Consider the following 16,049-nt stretch of genomic DNA (forward strand, 5'->3'; position numbering starts at 1 on the left):
ACTTTTGTTTTGAGGTCGGTTTATTAGGCTCATAATGGTAGAACGTCATCAGCCTTAACTCAGCGCTGCTGGATCTGACTTATTCCTAAACTCTCACGTATTGCGGTTGTTAAATTCTGCCGCTCGCGTTTCGTGTTTAGCCAGTCTCCTTACCTGCAGCTGCGTAAATTGATTGCCTGCCGCAAGCACCACAGGAGCCGTGGCGCCGTGCGGGAGAGCCGCAAGCAGCAGGTTACCAGCCTGCGGCGGCTGCTCGAGCGTGTAGACCACGGCGTCGGCAGCCGAAGGCTTGGGCCACGAGGCATACGTGAGGTGTGCGGCACTTACGACGCCCTCAAGCACACCCTCGAGGGTCAGCTGCTCGTTGTGCACCGCCTGGACGCTCTCAAACGACAGCCGAAAATCGTAGGGTCCTGCTCGAGCGCTGGCACACGAGATGAAGAACTGGAAGCTGTCCGAGGCTGCCGAGTCTTCGTCGGGTGCGCTCACCACCACGCCATCTTTGCCCGGTTCTGGCTGAATCGGTGGCGTCGGATGAGGGTCTACCTTGAGCCTGTCCACGTACCGGACCTTGCCACGCACGATGTGTCGCTGGCTAAAGTGTCCCACGGGAGACCATCGACCGGTACTCTTGAGTCGCTCCAGGGTACCACGACGAGGTGGCCTTGTCACCTACAAAAGAGAAAATGAGAATGAATGGAAGATTCCTTGGAACTATGCGAATAACTGTACGAAGTGATTCTCCACGTGAATTACATTTGTATGTATATCTACGCCATGTCGTGATAAACTCCGAGGAAAAAAAGTTCTTCCTTCTGTGAGCCCTGCTTTGCCAGTATCTGACTTTCATAAAGGAGACACATGAACTCTCTTTGGTGAACACTATACCTTCTTCAAAGAGAGTTGAGACCCAAAAGAGATTTAACAGGTCCCTTCAAAGAGAGTCATGCACATGACAAATGAGTGTGCAATGTGCATAACTTGCTGTATATTGCGCTTCCGTTAAAAGACTGACTTGACACCGAAATGAACATTCTGCCCTGTCTCTTCTGTTTGCACTGTTCTTTATACGAAATTTGCGTGTGCTTGCAAGCTTCCTGGTATCCTGCAGTTGAGCGAGGCAGCCGCCGTGCAGTGAGTTAATATGTTACCCTAGTTATCTGTAGCAAGAACCAAAACCAACAAGTTCACAAAGAAACAGAAAAATTTAATTGATTGTTGTAACTTGTTCACGCGTGGTACACACATGGGCGGCCCCTCGTCCCACGAGGTACCGAGGTACCTTGAGATAAGTACCTCGTAGCGTATCTCGAGGTTCTGTTCGAGGGCATTGGTGACGGCGGACAGGTTCGCAGAGCTGATGGTCGCCCATCCTCCACGGGCCACCATGAGGCCCGTGTTGTTGATTAAGGCGAGGCTCAGCTCGAAGGTGGCCACGCGCAACACCACCGTCTGCGCACTGTCCGAGCTGGATGAGCCGCCACCTTTGTCCGACACCCCAAGTGCCACGTGAGACTCCACCTCGTGGCCCCGGTGCACGAAGCTCACCAGGCGTCGGTCAATGTCCTCCTGAAACGCCCAATGCACAACGCTGAAAAAGGCTACAAGCAACACTCGACTGTTTCAGTTAGTTCTTTCGATGCGAGACTATGATTATTTGCGGAGAGCCTTAGCTAAGCGGCGTTCGACGTTGCCGACTCATGTATGCGTCGACATAAGATGACCTAACGTGCTAAGCATAGATTGCTGTTCTAGTTGGTTTTGTATATAGCTTCCTAACATAACACTGATGGACAGGTCACAGACGAGTCATCTGCTATACAGTAATTAGGTGTACCAGATTTTACGTGAGTGTTCTGCACGCGTGGCGGTTGTTCATCAAGTACTGCCCTGTTGATCATATATCGTTACAACTTGACTCTAGTCGATGCATACTATGGCACCAGTCGACATATACTTGACACTAGTATATATCTCTGTACGCCTTCCCTTCTTGTATTTTTAACAGAGGGTCCCGCTTGCAGCACTGAGTTTGGGACCCTCGTCTGCATGGCTTTTTGTAACGATATCTGTAAGTTCAATTGCAATAAACTGAAACTAAACTATTCGCGATGCACGATGTCTACTTCGCCCGAAGCATACTTGGCACGGTGTATACTTAATACTTGGCCCTAAATGATATATATAGAGTTTGTGTCAATGTATCGACGATTAATCACTAAGTGGGCCAATCGTCCACTTTGATTGGAACTGGTGACACCTGCTGTAGTATAGACGGTGATTTTTTGTGTAATGCAAGTTAGTTGAAGGTAGCACTGTTGGTTTCTTTCTACTTCTCGTGACTCGACCGTGTCCTACTCGCCAATATCATGTTCCATAGCTACGAATTCACACGCACAAATTAGGGCGCATGTATAGTGAGAGAAGTACACTCCCCGCCGGTTTGCAACCCATCGGCGTCGAGTTGCTTTTCGCCAAGGACGAAATTAATAGTGACGCAATGATAACTGTATTTCACAATGATAACAGTTAAATTAAAGGCTGCAAACAATGCCTCTGATTGTTGCCTTGGTTTCATTATCTGTCAGCTTCGTGGATGTCAGTGTGTGTGTTTGTATGTGCGCATGTATATGCATATAAAATAATATTCTGGGAGAAGGTCTGTTTCCCGAAAACACCCCCCCTGGGTACCACCACACTCCTGATCTTACAATAACGGTAACAGAGTCGAATTTTGTACCACACGCGAAGGATATGACGTTCTGTTGTTGATTAGGTTTAACATTTTACGCGTAAAGGGTACAAGAATATCTGACACACCACTTGTGACTACCATGAGGATAGTTGGTTGGAACGGCAATACAACACGTATTCCAGACAGCAGATTGTTTGCTAGAGTTACCATATGCATGACACAGGTATGGCCGAGAATGAAATGATCCGATAGTATTTAGAAACCAGCATGTACAATTTTCAGTCGGCTAATGAAAGGCTGAGGTTTTATTTTTATGTTCATCTGTGTAGCAGCTCCTGTTACATGCCAAATTACGAGAACAAACGATAGGCTAATTTCCTATGAAGTGAACCAAAGATGAAGTGACACAAATAGTCCCATTACAAGCTCTTCTTTCAGGTTAGCTCTCGCTATATATGTACGGGAGGAGGACTTTTACTGTAACGTAAACATATTTTCGAGATGCCCTACTGGAGTAATAATAATATTCAAGGTTTTACGTCCCACAACCACGATATGATTATGAGAGTCACAGAGAGCTGGCATAGCTGGTACACATTCATTCTAAAAGGAAACAGGGCGGGAAACACAGACCCAAGTCAGATAAAAGAAGTCAGACATAAGATGGCGTTTAGTGCCCTGACTACCTTCTTGCGTCTGTGTTTGCCCGCCTTGTCTCTTTTAGAATAATTATGAGAGACGCCGTGGCGGGGGGCTCCGGAAATTTCGAACATCTGGGATTCTGTAACGTGCACTGACATCCCACTGTATTCACGCCCCCCACACCCCCCCTTTCACCTCCTTCGAAATGTGACCATCACGGCCGGGATCGAACCCGGGACCTTCTGGTCAGCAGTCGAGCACCCTTAGCACCAATCCGCCACGGCGGGCCCGTCCTACCCGAGTGTCCTGCTGATACTACGAATTTGCATGTTGTAGGTGCGACGTATTTGTTGTGTTCTGGTGTCACTGTGAGAACACTGCTTTATGTGTAAGTCTTGAACCTTACCTAAAGTCAACAAACCTGAGCGACCACCTGTAGACTGTGTGTGCTCCCCGAGTGTGCTCGTGATTGTGTGTACTCATCTCATCTCTCTGCAACCTCTTTTCTCCCCTTCATCCCTTCCCCAGTGCAGGGTAGCAAACCGGATGTGCGTCTGGTTAACCTCCCTGCCTTTCCTTGCATCTTTATCTCTCTCTCTCTCTTGAACCCTACATGTTTCATGCTCGACCCTTTTAGAGTGACTGAGTAGCCGGCGCCTTATTTGTGCGTCAACATCTCCTTAAATAATGTCCATTGAGAAATGATATTACGAGAAGTGTGGCCGCGTTAGCGAAACGTCACGGGGTAGCTCTAACGTGCGGGTGTCGTACCTGTGTGAAGGTCCTCAGTGGTTCTCCTGGCCTGTCGGCGTGCTCCATGAAGCCGTCCTTGTCACCTTCCCCGAGGCTGAGCACGGTGTACACCAGCTGCGACGGCTGAGTGTCCTCGTCCTCCGCGTGTAGGAGGTCGGGCGAAAGAACCTTGCGTGTGCCTTTGGCGAGACGCAACTGCTTGCCCGGAGACACCTGAACACAGCACAGATGAAAAAAACAAACAAACGAAAGAGACAATATAGTGACGTGCCGTCGTGGGAGATCTAAGCCCGGGTATCTCAGACTTACAGTACCTCTCAATAAGGTCATGTCCATCCATCCATAAAATTTGGTGGTAATATATATGAATGTTCAGAGAAATGTAAGGCACCTCTCAACAAACAGTGAACTGCCGGGGGCAGCTCCTTTAGCATTTTTTGTGTTTTTGCCGTACTTTGTTGCGCTAAGCGCACTGAGAAATTTGTGCCGAATATAAATTATATATTATATGTGTTGTGTAATGAAAGTGTTATAATAACTATTCTGCATTGCACTACAAAGTTCTGGCTTTGGACAGATGATATCTTTCAGTTTGTTTGAAAAATATAACGGCCAAAGAAATCGCTAAGACGATCTTACTGTGTATCCCCCCTCTCCTTTCTTGCTATATGCTACAAGTACACCTGCGAAGTTGTGCATGAGACAATTCCCTAAAATGTTATTTTAGGCTTATGAGGGGCAATAGTCACCTGTCAGCAATGATCTTCCGTGCATGTAGGGTTGTCTTCGAGAAATATAACTAAATATCACTACAGAATGTTTGAAACTAACGTTACTTCCATGTGAGAGGCATTTTTTCTTTGTGGAAGTGAAAGTACTAACACATTTGAGAGAAAAGTACCTTGGATAGTTGGTCATGCTTGCAAAGCGCAAACTAATAGAGACAACATGGAAGATATGGCGCTATTTCTTACGCGCTCCCAACGAGTGTAAGAATCAGAGAAAAACCAAAATGCCACAGATATTTCGCTGAGTCTCTGAATTGAGTATTGACAGTTTTCACCTTTGTACAAAGCACATGTCACATAGGTTCACATCAGCTGTGTGCTGCCTACATGAAATACACTGGTGAGCTCCGGGTTAGAGCATTACAGATATTCCAAACTTTGTTTCAAAGCTGATTCCTCCACTTCGAAATGGTATCACAGCGCTTAAAATAAGCCATCATGAGGGAGAACTCCAACTTGCAGCAGTGCATCAGGGGAACCGGAATGTCCATCATTATCAGCATAACTACGCCCACTGCAGGACAAATGCCTCTCCAATTTTCCGCCAATCAACACGGTCCTGCGTTTTCTGCCGCCACGTTATAATTGCAAACTTCCTAATCTCATCTTCCCACCCGATTTTTTTATCTTCCTTCCACGCACTTGCCTTCTCTTGGAACGCGTGAGAGTGAGGAGAGGAGAGTTTGTCTTAAATAATATGCCTAAAAGACAAGATGCCTGGAATATTTAAGTCGTGATGCCGTGCCACAGTGCCTCATTTTTCGCTAAAAAGCGAACAGTGACGAAAAATTATTAAAGGTGTTTCGATAGCAATCACCGTTTAATGCATGGGTTGTCGGTTGATAAGGCGCGGCTTGCCACTTCTAAAGTAACAGTTCTAGACAGTTCTAGCCACTAAGTGCTATTAAATATAACGATTGATGTACAGCACAATACATACAGTCACCATTTGATCTAACTTAACGGGTAGTTTCGCTGGGGAACAGACTCCTTTCGCAAAGGCATTACGTCTGAAATTCCTCCACGAGGAATCCGTACCAGTGGCCCCCCCCCGTCATCCTACGGAGGAGCCTAATAGATGCTTACGTTTATCGGAGTACGAAACGACACACAGCAGCAACTTCAAACAGCCGCACATTTGTCGTTCTCACACACTTCAGGCGGAATCGGGCGGAATATTCCGTCCTCGTTGGCTTCGTTCGCAACAAGAGCATCGAAATAAGCCACCTCACCCTCGCGAACCCGAAGGCCGATTAATGATTTCGTTCGGCAACGGGCCATGAAGAGAACCGATTTTCCTTTCCACTCGGTTGCGTCCATATCAATCTGCTACTGAAAAAAAAAAATGGGCGAGGAGGGGCTGTATGTATCCGCCAAATGTGTGTGCGTGTGGCGAGTAGCGTATACGCGCGAGCCTAAAAAAGGGAGAACGGGTGCATCGAGTCATTGCGAAACGGCACACTCGCTCCCGCCAAAGCGACCCGCACTCTGATTCGCCGTTGCGAAACATCGGGGCCCGCAAAGATCCCTTTCTTCGCTCACGAAACACCAGCACTGCGAGAATGCCGTCGGGCGAAGAGCATCACTCCCAGCGGACGGTTTCGCTCTCATTAGCTCGGCGCTGAATACGTGAAGCGTTGAATCGCGGCTGATTCAATTTGCAGGATTAAGCAAGGAAAGGTACAGAAAAACTGCGGTTGTTCGGAAAGCTGGATTGCTTTCCGCTGCTTCAGTCGTGTCACGTTAGCCGTTATGTAGATACAATAGTGTTACACGCGCTTCGAAGGACCGCTTAGAACTAGGTACCTTGCTTTGTTTACGAGCGAGCGATTGGGGCTTCCTGTGTGAAATGACCTTTGGAAAGGGCGACAGCTGCCCGCATCGTGGACGCTTGCTTTTGAAATGTACACGGCGTGCGCTATTACGTAGGAAGAGGGAAAGACGCTCGCACATTCGGGCGGCTGGGCGCTCATGTTTTAAGAGTTAAGGGTGCATAAACAGAAAACACAGACCACTCAAGTGTAGCTGCTGCATCAACTACGCGCCGCAGGAAATATTCTTTTCGTTGTGTTTCATGCAACGGGGAGCAATGCGCGCGAATTAAGGCACTTCTTTCAAGATCGTCTCGTAACAGAGCGCGTCATGTGATGAGACTCTTGCCAATAGATTATCACTGCTTTCAACACTTTCGGCGTTATTATAGTTATTACTGGGACGTATGCCACGTGTGCAGCATACGAAAACCTTCTTAAAGAAGGCATTGCTATCGTGAGCCCTGATAGAAGCAAGTCTGTTACCTGTGCAAAAGCCAGGTGTAGCGTAAGACATCTCACACACTGTAACATTGAACACACTTCTGAACAATAAACTGCAACGTATGACTCCACAATGACCCTTAGTTGTGTCAAAAGGGGTTATATTGCGTTAGCACGTAGTTTGAATTGAGGGGACAGCGACCACGCAGGTACAGAGATAACACGAAGCTCCTGTCGGCCCCTCACGCAGTGGTGCACCTGGGTGGCACTTCAAAAGAAAGAATGTTTGGGCGGATTGGTTGTCCATTGTTTTCGATAAAACCAAGCGCACAAAACACGGGACAGAAAGAGATCAGGACAAGGACGGATGGCCCGTCGGGCCCCCCCGCCCCACTAATTAGATTTTTTTGGCAAACACAGCGAAAAAATGATCACTTCAGAAGGTTGCCCTCCCCCCGCCCCTCCCCCAATCAAGGAGGTGCTCCCCCCCTCCTGCCTATAAATTCTGTTTACACCTTTGGGCGTATTTCGTTACTTATAGCGACAAAAATATATATCGCAGTAGCTAATGTGACGTACTACTGCAGCTCACCCTTCTACCAAGCCGCGAACCGCCGCACACATGTCTCGAACAGAGGAAATTCAATGTACAGACGGGAGCCAAAAGACGGATAGAAACACGATGTTCAGTAGAATTTTCGTAAGCATAATAATAAGGAGCCTCAGACAGGCACCCTGGCACTTTAATCCTGCTCATACAACTTGTAAGCGATGCACGGCATCGGCCGGAAGCTCCTAAACACACCGGATGGCCCCCGACCCGCCACGCACTCTTAAGTTCATTCGTCGAGAGAGTAACGAATGCGTTCTGCGTTGCGTAACGAGTCTAACACAAACACATTCAGCCGAGTGAATGGTCTTCCGCGTTTCATTTTCAAAAGAATCACGAAACGTTACGAGTATTGTACGGGGATCGGTTGTCTGCGCCTGCCTCAGTGTCGTTTCTGCGCCTGGTGGGGCAGCTGTGTGTGTCATGTTACCGGATGCTTTTTGCGTAAAAAATTCGCGGCCATATATTTTTTTTGCTGTTTCGAGCACGCGCGGTCGTACTGTTTAAATGACGCGTGGGCAACAGTACTAACCCGCGCATCTATGAAGACCAGAGAGTCAGGCAGGATCATTCTGGAGGCTTTGCCCAGGCGTAGAAAAAAAGTTAGAACTGCGCTGTACCTATAAGCCGTTTCACAAGCTGGTGACGGTGCTTTGAAAGGTACGGACACCCCCAGCCAATCATGACAGAGTGCACTACATAATTGTGTCCCTACGCGGATGTCGCGTCCGTGAATCGGACAGGTGGCACCGTCTATGTAGAAAAAGTGTGTGCTATACTGATTAACTTTTTAATTTTGTATCAGGTGGCGCTTGGCACCTTCTTGATCAGTTTTGTTTGATTTTGGAAGGGCTGACATCTGTTCCAAAGGAACTGGCCCGGCCTTGTACATTTAATGTTACCTGTTTCTATGACTTCTTAACACATAAGTGCTTTTAGGTGTTCATGCCACGGGTACAGGAAAAAAATTACTTTTGCCATTCAACAAAGCAATTTAAATAAATCATTGGGTAAATTAATGAATTAATCACTGGATCAATTCGAAGGGTTATTTTCTGACATAATTGAACGTCGTTTTTTTTTTTCATGTGTGCGACTCTCACTATCGTAGTACTGAGTGATCCTGTTCTGAAGGCACCACATAATGATTGCTGTGATCCTTTTAGAACGGTTCACGTTTCAACGTACTCAACGCCACTTGAACCTGGCGTCGCAGCTCTGGTGAAACCGGCGGCGACATTGCCGATTGTGCGTCCCTTCCGTAAAAAATTTGCTCCGGGAGTATTCCGCGTACTTGAAACCATGCTGATTCAGCATCTTCTGGATGGAGTTATTGTGGACATGGTCGGAAGCGTCTCTTCCTTTTCGAAACGCGGCACCACTTGGTTGGTAAGAACTTTATTGGAAGTCCGGCAGAGCTTTCGCCGACCGGACCTTAGGTCTCCCGCGTGGGGACGTCAAGACCTTGCCTGACCGCCGCCTCGTGGGCCTGCTGGACGTCCCAGAATTGGTCACCGAGGCTAGGGCTGCACTACTATGGTGATTTTTTTAAATTTCAACTCTCTCAAAACAGATGTGCACCACGCACCGAAAGACGCTAAGTTCCGAATCGTCCAGCCTCTTCTTCCGATCACTGCACTTGTTCAGCCGTAGCACTCTGTCTGCGTTCCCCGCCAGCGTTTGCCACCGATACTGCATTCGCTCGTTCTCCTGAGTAAGTTTTTTCGTCTTTTTGATGAGCGAATCCACGCTTGCACTATCCTCGTACTCGACGCGAAATACTTGAAGAATTGACGTTTAGAGCCATCTACCTCGCCAGCTGGGGAAATTCCCACACTCTCGATGGTTGGCTCACCGGTGACAGTTTGCGGGACGCGTTGCAGACACGCGACCAACTCGGGTGAGGCCATGTTTCAAAAAGGTAGAGCATCACCACCTCACAACAAGCCTCCGCGTATATAGCTGCGTCCATGCGGGCTTTCTTTATTAATTTTGCGAAATAATAAAGCAGTTTGGATGCCTTAAAATATCAATTCTAACCACTCTGTCACTGTATATGTGTGTAATGTGCACAATAATTCTGGATTGCTGAAATAGATGAGGGTCCATTTGCTGTGCTCACACAGCCCTGATTGGACGAGAGAGTTTTAACTTTGACAGCACTGCCAACAGCTTGTGAAACAGAGTTTTGAAAACGCGGTAATCCCATCGCCGTCTCTTAAAAAGACGCTGAAACGAAAATCAAGGTTAAGCTTGATATATGGATACCACGTTACATGGATAAGATTAATGATACAGTCTGATCGTAACTGAAGCTCAGTAAATCATATGGGGTGGTAAACACAATGACAAACGAAATTAAGCAAAACCCGAACAACCAAGACAACCTTAACACAGCTATCCTGCCTTCATAGCACTTGACGACCTAATTTGACATAATTTGATGAAATAGTAAACGACCTCGATAATTATAGTAATAATATATTATTCCAGGTACTTTCACATTTTTAAGAGATTCACAAGTACACTGGAAAAAAAAGCATTGGCAACTTTATAGCTCAGGAACGAGAGATTTTGTAAATTTGTAAGCTGTACATTGACATGTTACAAACTGCCTCGAGGAGGAGGAAGGAGGAAAGTTTAAGCGGAAGGACAGGGAGGTTAGCCAGATCTTAGACGTACGGCCTCGAACTTTAATAAACCGATTATTACGCGTAGCAAAACATCTTTGAACGTCTTTCAGCTGTAATGTACTGCGTCAATCTGGTGTCGATCATTCAATCACTCAATTTCCGGCTTTATAAACCACAACTTTCTATAAAATCTGAAAGGTCTAATAACGATGGAATGCTTGCGAGCCATTAAACGCTCATGTTATTGAGCCTACATCCCGTAGAGTGCGTGCGGTCCATAGGCCTAGCTCTGAAGCCAGCCGCAAAACTCCAGGAAAGCGCGAGAGGTCGGTTTTTAAATGACTTGACTGCGGGAGACTGCGCTTTTACGTGCACATTGCAACGATCGTGACCTCCGCACTTTCAGCCCTTTTGCATCACGGGAGCGACACAAAGATATTGATTGTTTTCGGTGCCAAGAGGAAGGTACCACTTTCTACCTTGATGTGCGCGGATGGGTGCATGGCTGCGTCGGATTCGTTAAATATAGCACGAAACGGAAAGGGCAGCGTATACGGAGGCCTCGGCGAGCTCGCATTCACTCCACTCGCACGCGAGGTGACGATCCATGGATGAAACGAGGGGAGGAAGAAAAAAGCGCCACCGGGACACAGCGCACACACCTTGACCCTGGGGGCGTCGTTGACCGGCGACACGATCACGTGCAGCACGAACCGCTTGCGCTCCTTAAGCGCGGCGGGCAGGTCAAACGTGCGCGAGCGGAACTCAAGTTCGAACACTGCCGAGTCCCTGTGGTTCTCGGATCCGTCGTGAGTGTAGCGGACTTTCTGGGTCGACAGGTCGGCCAGCGTGAACACATTGTCGGGCGTGCCACGGTGCCACACTTCGATCTCGAGGGCGCCGTGCTTGGGAGCGTCCATCACGTGGAAGAGTACGCCCGTGTCACTGACTCCCAAGTCACGGTGGTCGACCAGCAGCCGGATGTGTTCCGTGGTCACGAGGTCACTGCCGCCTTCGGCCACTCGCAACGGGGACAACGCAAGCAGCTGGTCGAGAGACGACGCGTACACCTTGTAGGGACCGGTGAAGTTAGTCCTAACGCAGTCCACCCGCCCACTGCCGCCATTGGAGGCGGCGGCATCGCAGAGGCACTTGAAGCCGTCGGTACCCTCCTGGACGCAGCGGGCGCCCGGCTCGCACGGGTCCTGAAGGCACGGGAACTCCCAGACGCAGTCGGGCTTGAGACCTCTGGTGACGAGGGCGTCGGGAAGACCGGTGGGAACGTCGTTGACGCGTGCGTGTCGTAGACAGCCGCGCAGCGACGTCTCCGACTGTAGGCCGTGCTCCAGCACGGCTCGCGACTGTGCAGACACGTCGAGGCCGCCCAGGAAAAGTGGACCAGACAGGTCGAAGAACTGGTTGCGACCAAGGCCCGTCCGCAAGGACTCGACGCTACCGTCGACGCTGAGCTCTACGTGTGACGAGCCAAACTGCAGACCGAGCTGGTGCCAACGGCCGTCGTTTACGGATGCTTCACTGCGAAGCGTCACCACCTTAGTGATAGAGAGAAATGACCCAAATAAAGAGTAATTAGTGTCGGTGTTGTAATTCTTTGACATGGTAATGAATCAGGCCACTGTACATCATCACAATTTCGTGTCTTCAGGTTAACCTCTCTAATGTTCCTTTGTTCGCATCCCTATGTGGTGGAATACTGTTCAAAAGTTTCAAATTCGCATTTAGTGCGTTCGAACTCTACACCAGTTGATTGAGGAAATCTAAAAGGTTTTCTTGTGTTGGCATCCTAATGATGAGAAATATCCTACTGAACTTCAGGAGAACTACGCGTTATTTGTTTTTTTTTCTTGCCTCGTCTTGGCACCAGCTTAAATCTTTTGGCATAGAAATTTTTGACGGAGGTTGCACAGTTTATTTGTTCAGAGATTTCGCTAATGCCTCTGGAAACTAAAATGGCAACTGTGTTTAAAATAAATTATGATCACTTTAAAGTTCTATACGCACTATTGTAAAATAAAACCTCGTCGGACAATACAGCGGGCAAGCACAGAACATTGCAAATACGGCTAACGGATAGGTGAGGGCTTGGTAGTAGCATAGTCCCTCAATACTTTTTTTGAAAAAAGTATTGAGGGACTATGGTAGTATCAAACATTTACGAAGACCATGTTTGTTTTGCATCTACCGATCAATAGGCGAAAACAGCAATAGGCGCAAAGAGCGGCCTTTGACACACCTAATTACATGAACAGAGTAACGTTTATCAGTAACTTAAGTAATCTATCCTTGGAAATTATTGGCAACAAAAATAGGACGCAAGGAAATATTATAGCCGGGTCTACATATCGGGCGAATTGTTTACTGTGAACTAAGGGGGGTTCTGTTCAGCTCATTATATCCAAACGACATGCAAAAACACCTCAACGCAACATGGGCTGTGCTCAAGAAAACACGTTGTGGGGCTAGAAACGTTCTACAAAGGCTGCACAATGAGCCCATTCAGGCATTTTTCCTCTCTGTACAAGGTAGCAAACCAGTTGTTTGTACCAAGTTTACGTCTTAGCGTTCTCCTTTTAATGTTTCTATATATCGCCCAGTTTTAAACATAGTGTGTGCTAAAATTTAGACACAAAAATACAGGTAAACATGATGGACCCAAAACCTTCCGCGTCGTGTGCTCCAGCATGTGTCTATTTTCAATAAACACAGTTGCAGGACAGCTCCCTGCACGTCATGTTTTTTTCCTGTGATTCCATCTAAAATTTTACACTGAATACATTAAAAAAAGATAAGACGTGCTACACGTCAAATAGTTCGTGGCTTATTTCGCACTGACCCCGTTTCCCTGGTTGAGCGAAGCCATTGGATGTCCGTCGATCACTTCGAGGGCCACGAAGTCGTCCTTGGACGGTGGCCCGGCGCAGTAGGCGACCAGCGCGAACGGCGCTTGCGTGCGCACCTCCACGGCGAGGGAGCCACCCGTGCGCGCGTTCATCTTGGGCAGTGCCAGGTAGGCGTCCGCCTCCACCAGGCTGAAGGGCTGGTCGACGCTCGCTGAGAACTCCTCGCTGCATTCGCCCCATACGACGCCCACCGACGCCGCCGCTGCGGTCTCGAACAGCTCCACCTCGTTGAACATCACGTCAGCCATGCACCTGGAAGGTTCAAAAGGATGGCTCAGTGGGTTAGTTGGTAAAGTACCTTAAAATGGCACTGAGCCACGCCCCCAACCGTGGCTCCAGAAGTAGCGTCATTATCTCTCCTCCTCATTTTACAGCACACGCTGATGGGAGACAGCGACAGATACCGCTGGTCTCGGTGTTGTGTTCGTTCTTAATATAATTGTTGGCGTTTTACGCACCAAAACTACGATATGGTTTTTGGAGACACCGTAGAGGAGGGCTCTGGAAATGCTGAGCAGCTGAGGTCCTTCAACGTGCGCCTAAATATAAGTGCACGGTCCTCTGGCACTTCACCTTCGTCGAAATGCGGCCGTTACCGCCGCAAGTTGATCCCTTGGTATTCGGGCGGTTTTCCCTTCACCATGTTCTCGTCTGACTGTCACGTGACCGTTTTAAGGGTGTTCGAAGTCGTTAACGAGGGTGATTGTCGAGCGACAGTTAGTTAAACCACGAAATTCATATAGTATTTAAACGCAATGCTGGAGAGGCATGGTAAAATCATATAAAATTATCGTACAGCTTTTGCGCTGACAGTAAACGGCTTCGAGGAGCATGCCCATGAGGAGAAAAAAAAGATTTACAGGAGGGTCTTAGCACCAGGATTCTGTTCGGGTAGTCACTTGACCCCTCTTGGAAGGTAGAAGCATTAAACGAGAGTTCTTAGGCTGAAGGCTCAAAAATGTGGAATGTCAGTGGCCCAATGTCAGAATACCTGCTACGCCAAACGTATAACACAGTCTGATAACCAATGTGTGCTATTTTAACACGGCTAAGATGTGCCGGCCGATAAAGCGTCTGTAGACCAACGTGGGGTCAGCCAAAGTTTTGTCAGAGTGTTCATTTTGGAAAAATTGAGAGAACGGTAGATTATTGAACGGTAGAAAGGCAGAAATACCAGTTTACTTAGGTTAAGATGTACCTTGATGAAACTTCGCATTTGAATATCAGTCCACAGTCCTCCACCATCACTCACCTCATAACCATATCATGCTTTTACAACGTAAAACACCAAAACTTATTTCTTTAACGGGATGAGATGACGATATACAACAGTTGTAAGTCAGTATTTGTGTATACCCCCCTCTGAACTCGCTCTCTTTTGGTTTTCGCTGTTATTAGATCATTTCAGAAAAAAAGTTATAGTTGTCAGTGAAACCTGTATTTGAAGTCAGCTAAGCAGTGATTGCGGGTGGAATGATTCATGTTAGCCTTGAGTGTGCACTGCTTATAATTATCCAAAGAACACAGACAGACGTCTTGTTAACACGTGTCTGCCTGTGTTCGCCTTGGGATACTTTCAATCAGCGCACTCGCAATCACCGGTCTTGGTGTTTAGTTCTACGCGTATTCTTTCATGCCATTTTTTCAAATGCAAACACGTTTATAACGAATTGGAGTACAGCGTAAAAAAATACTAACAAAATTCTGTGTGCTCGTCGTTTTTTCTTTTGCGCAGTATACCCTTTAGTTTTCTTGGATAGCCAACTAGTCCAACAGTCCGTTCTTCTCATATGCGTTAGCAGGGTCCTCCATGAAGGTTGAAGGCAAGTTTCACCCCCCCCCCCCCCCCCGCCTCTTCGCGCATCCCGGTTGAGTCCGAAAGGAAAATGAGGCGATGACGTGCTTTGAACAACAGCTTGTCCTTGGACCACAGTTTTCCGGGAGTAAAGAATGCAACATTAGATGTTCTCGGTTGTCGTTATAGCAAAAATCTCTGTGAGTGAAATGGCGTGAAAAGTCGTACTGACCTGAGGTATGACACAGTATGGCACGCTTATAGTTCAGCTAAGGTACGTTCCAAACCAGACCATCGACACGCCTCGTTCAAGGATCACACACTAGATAGAATGGTATCTTGGGCTAGTTGATAGTTTAGCATTGAAATATTTTCACATTGCGAAACGAACGAGGACAGATGAGAGGACACAATACAAGCGCCGTGTTGTGTCCTCTCATCCGTCCTTGTTCATTTCCCGCTGTGAAAATATGTTGATACTACACGCTCGCCACATCACCGACCCTCGGAATGATTGCAGGTGTCCGAGGAACAGGTCCTGGAAGTCTCCCAGTCCACCGGCGAACAGCCCCCACTTGATGTCCAGCTGGATGAAGCGAGGTGGCAGCTGGGCGCGTGCCTCGTGCACACCGTCCAGGAGGAGCAGCGCCAGCGCGCCCCTCCGGCGCAGCTGCAGCGAATGCCACGCGCCGTCGTCGAACCGCAAGCCAGCGGGGCTCTCGAGCAGCGCTGGCTCGCCGGCGCCGAGCTCGAGCCGGAGCCGCAGCCGACCCCCGGTCAGCTGCAGTAGGCAGTAGTCATCGGGCCCGGCGGCGAGCAGCAGCAGTCCGTCGGGTCTCGCCGTGCGGAAGCGCAGGCTCAAGTCGGTGCTCTCGCGCGCGTCTTCCAACTCCAGCGAGACGAAGCCTTCGCCCAGAAACGAAGCCTCTGCGGCAACAGGTGAAGAAGGCTAGATAT

General features: G+C 48.2%; 1 protein-coding gene across 1 annotated transcript in view; it reads right to left on the reverse strand.

Annotated features, from left to right (window-relative positions):
• Window positions 1–15,647, reverse strand: part of LOC142807295 (chondroitin sulfate proteoglycan 4-like) — a 39,977-nt gene extending 24,330 nt beyond the window's left edge. Inside the window, exons 1-6 of the mRNA XM_075891337.1 lie at window positions 15,596–15,647; window positions 13,231–13,549; window positions 11,039–11,929; window positions 4,109–4,303; window positions 1,297–1,569; window positions 154–672 (exon numbers count right to left, since the gene is read on the reverse strand). Coding sequence (XP_075747452.1) covers window positions 154–672; window positions 1,297–1,569; window positions 4,109–4,303; window positions 11,039–11,929; window positions 13,231–13,545 — 2,193 coding nt within the window. The 5' untranslated portion in view covers window positions 13,546–13,549; window positions 15,596–15,647. The remainder of the gene's footprint in view (window positions 1–153; window positions 673–1,296; window positions 1,570–4,108; window positions 4,304–11,038; window positions 11,930–13,230; window positions 13,550–15,595) is intronic.
• Between the last annotated feature and the right edge of the window lie 402 nt (window positions 15,648–16,049).

This window comes from Rhipicephalus microplus, chromosome 1 (genome assembly GCF_043290135.1).
Source record: "Rhipicephalus microplus isolate Deutch F79 chromosome 1, USDA_Rmic, whole genome shotgun sequence".
NCBI classification, from domain to species: domain Eukaryota; kingdom Metazoa; phylum Arthropoda; class Arachnida; order Ixodida; family Ixodidae; genus Rhipicephalus; species Rhipicephalus microplus.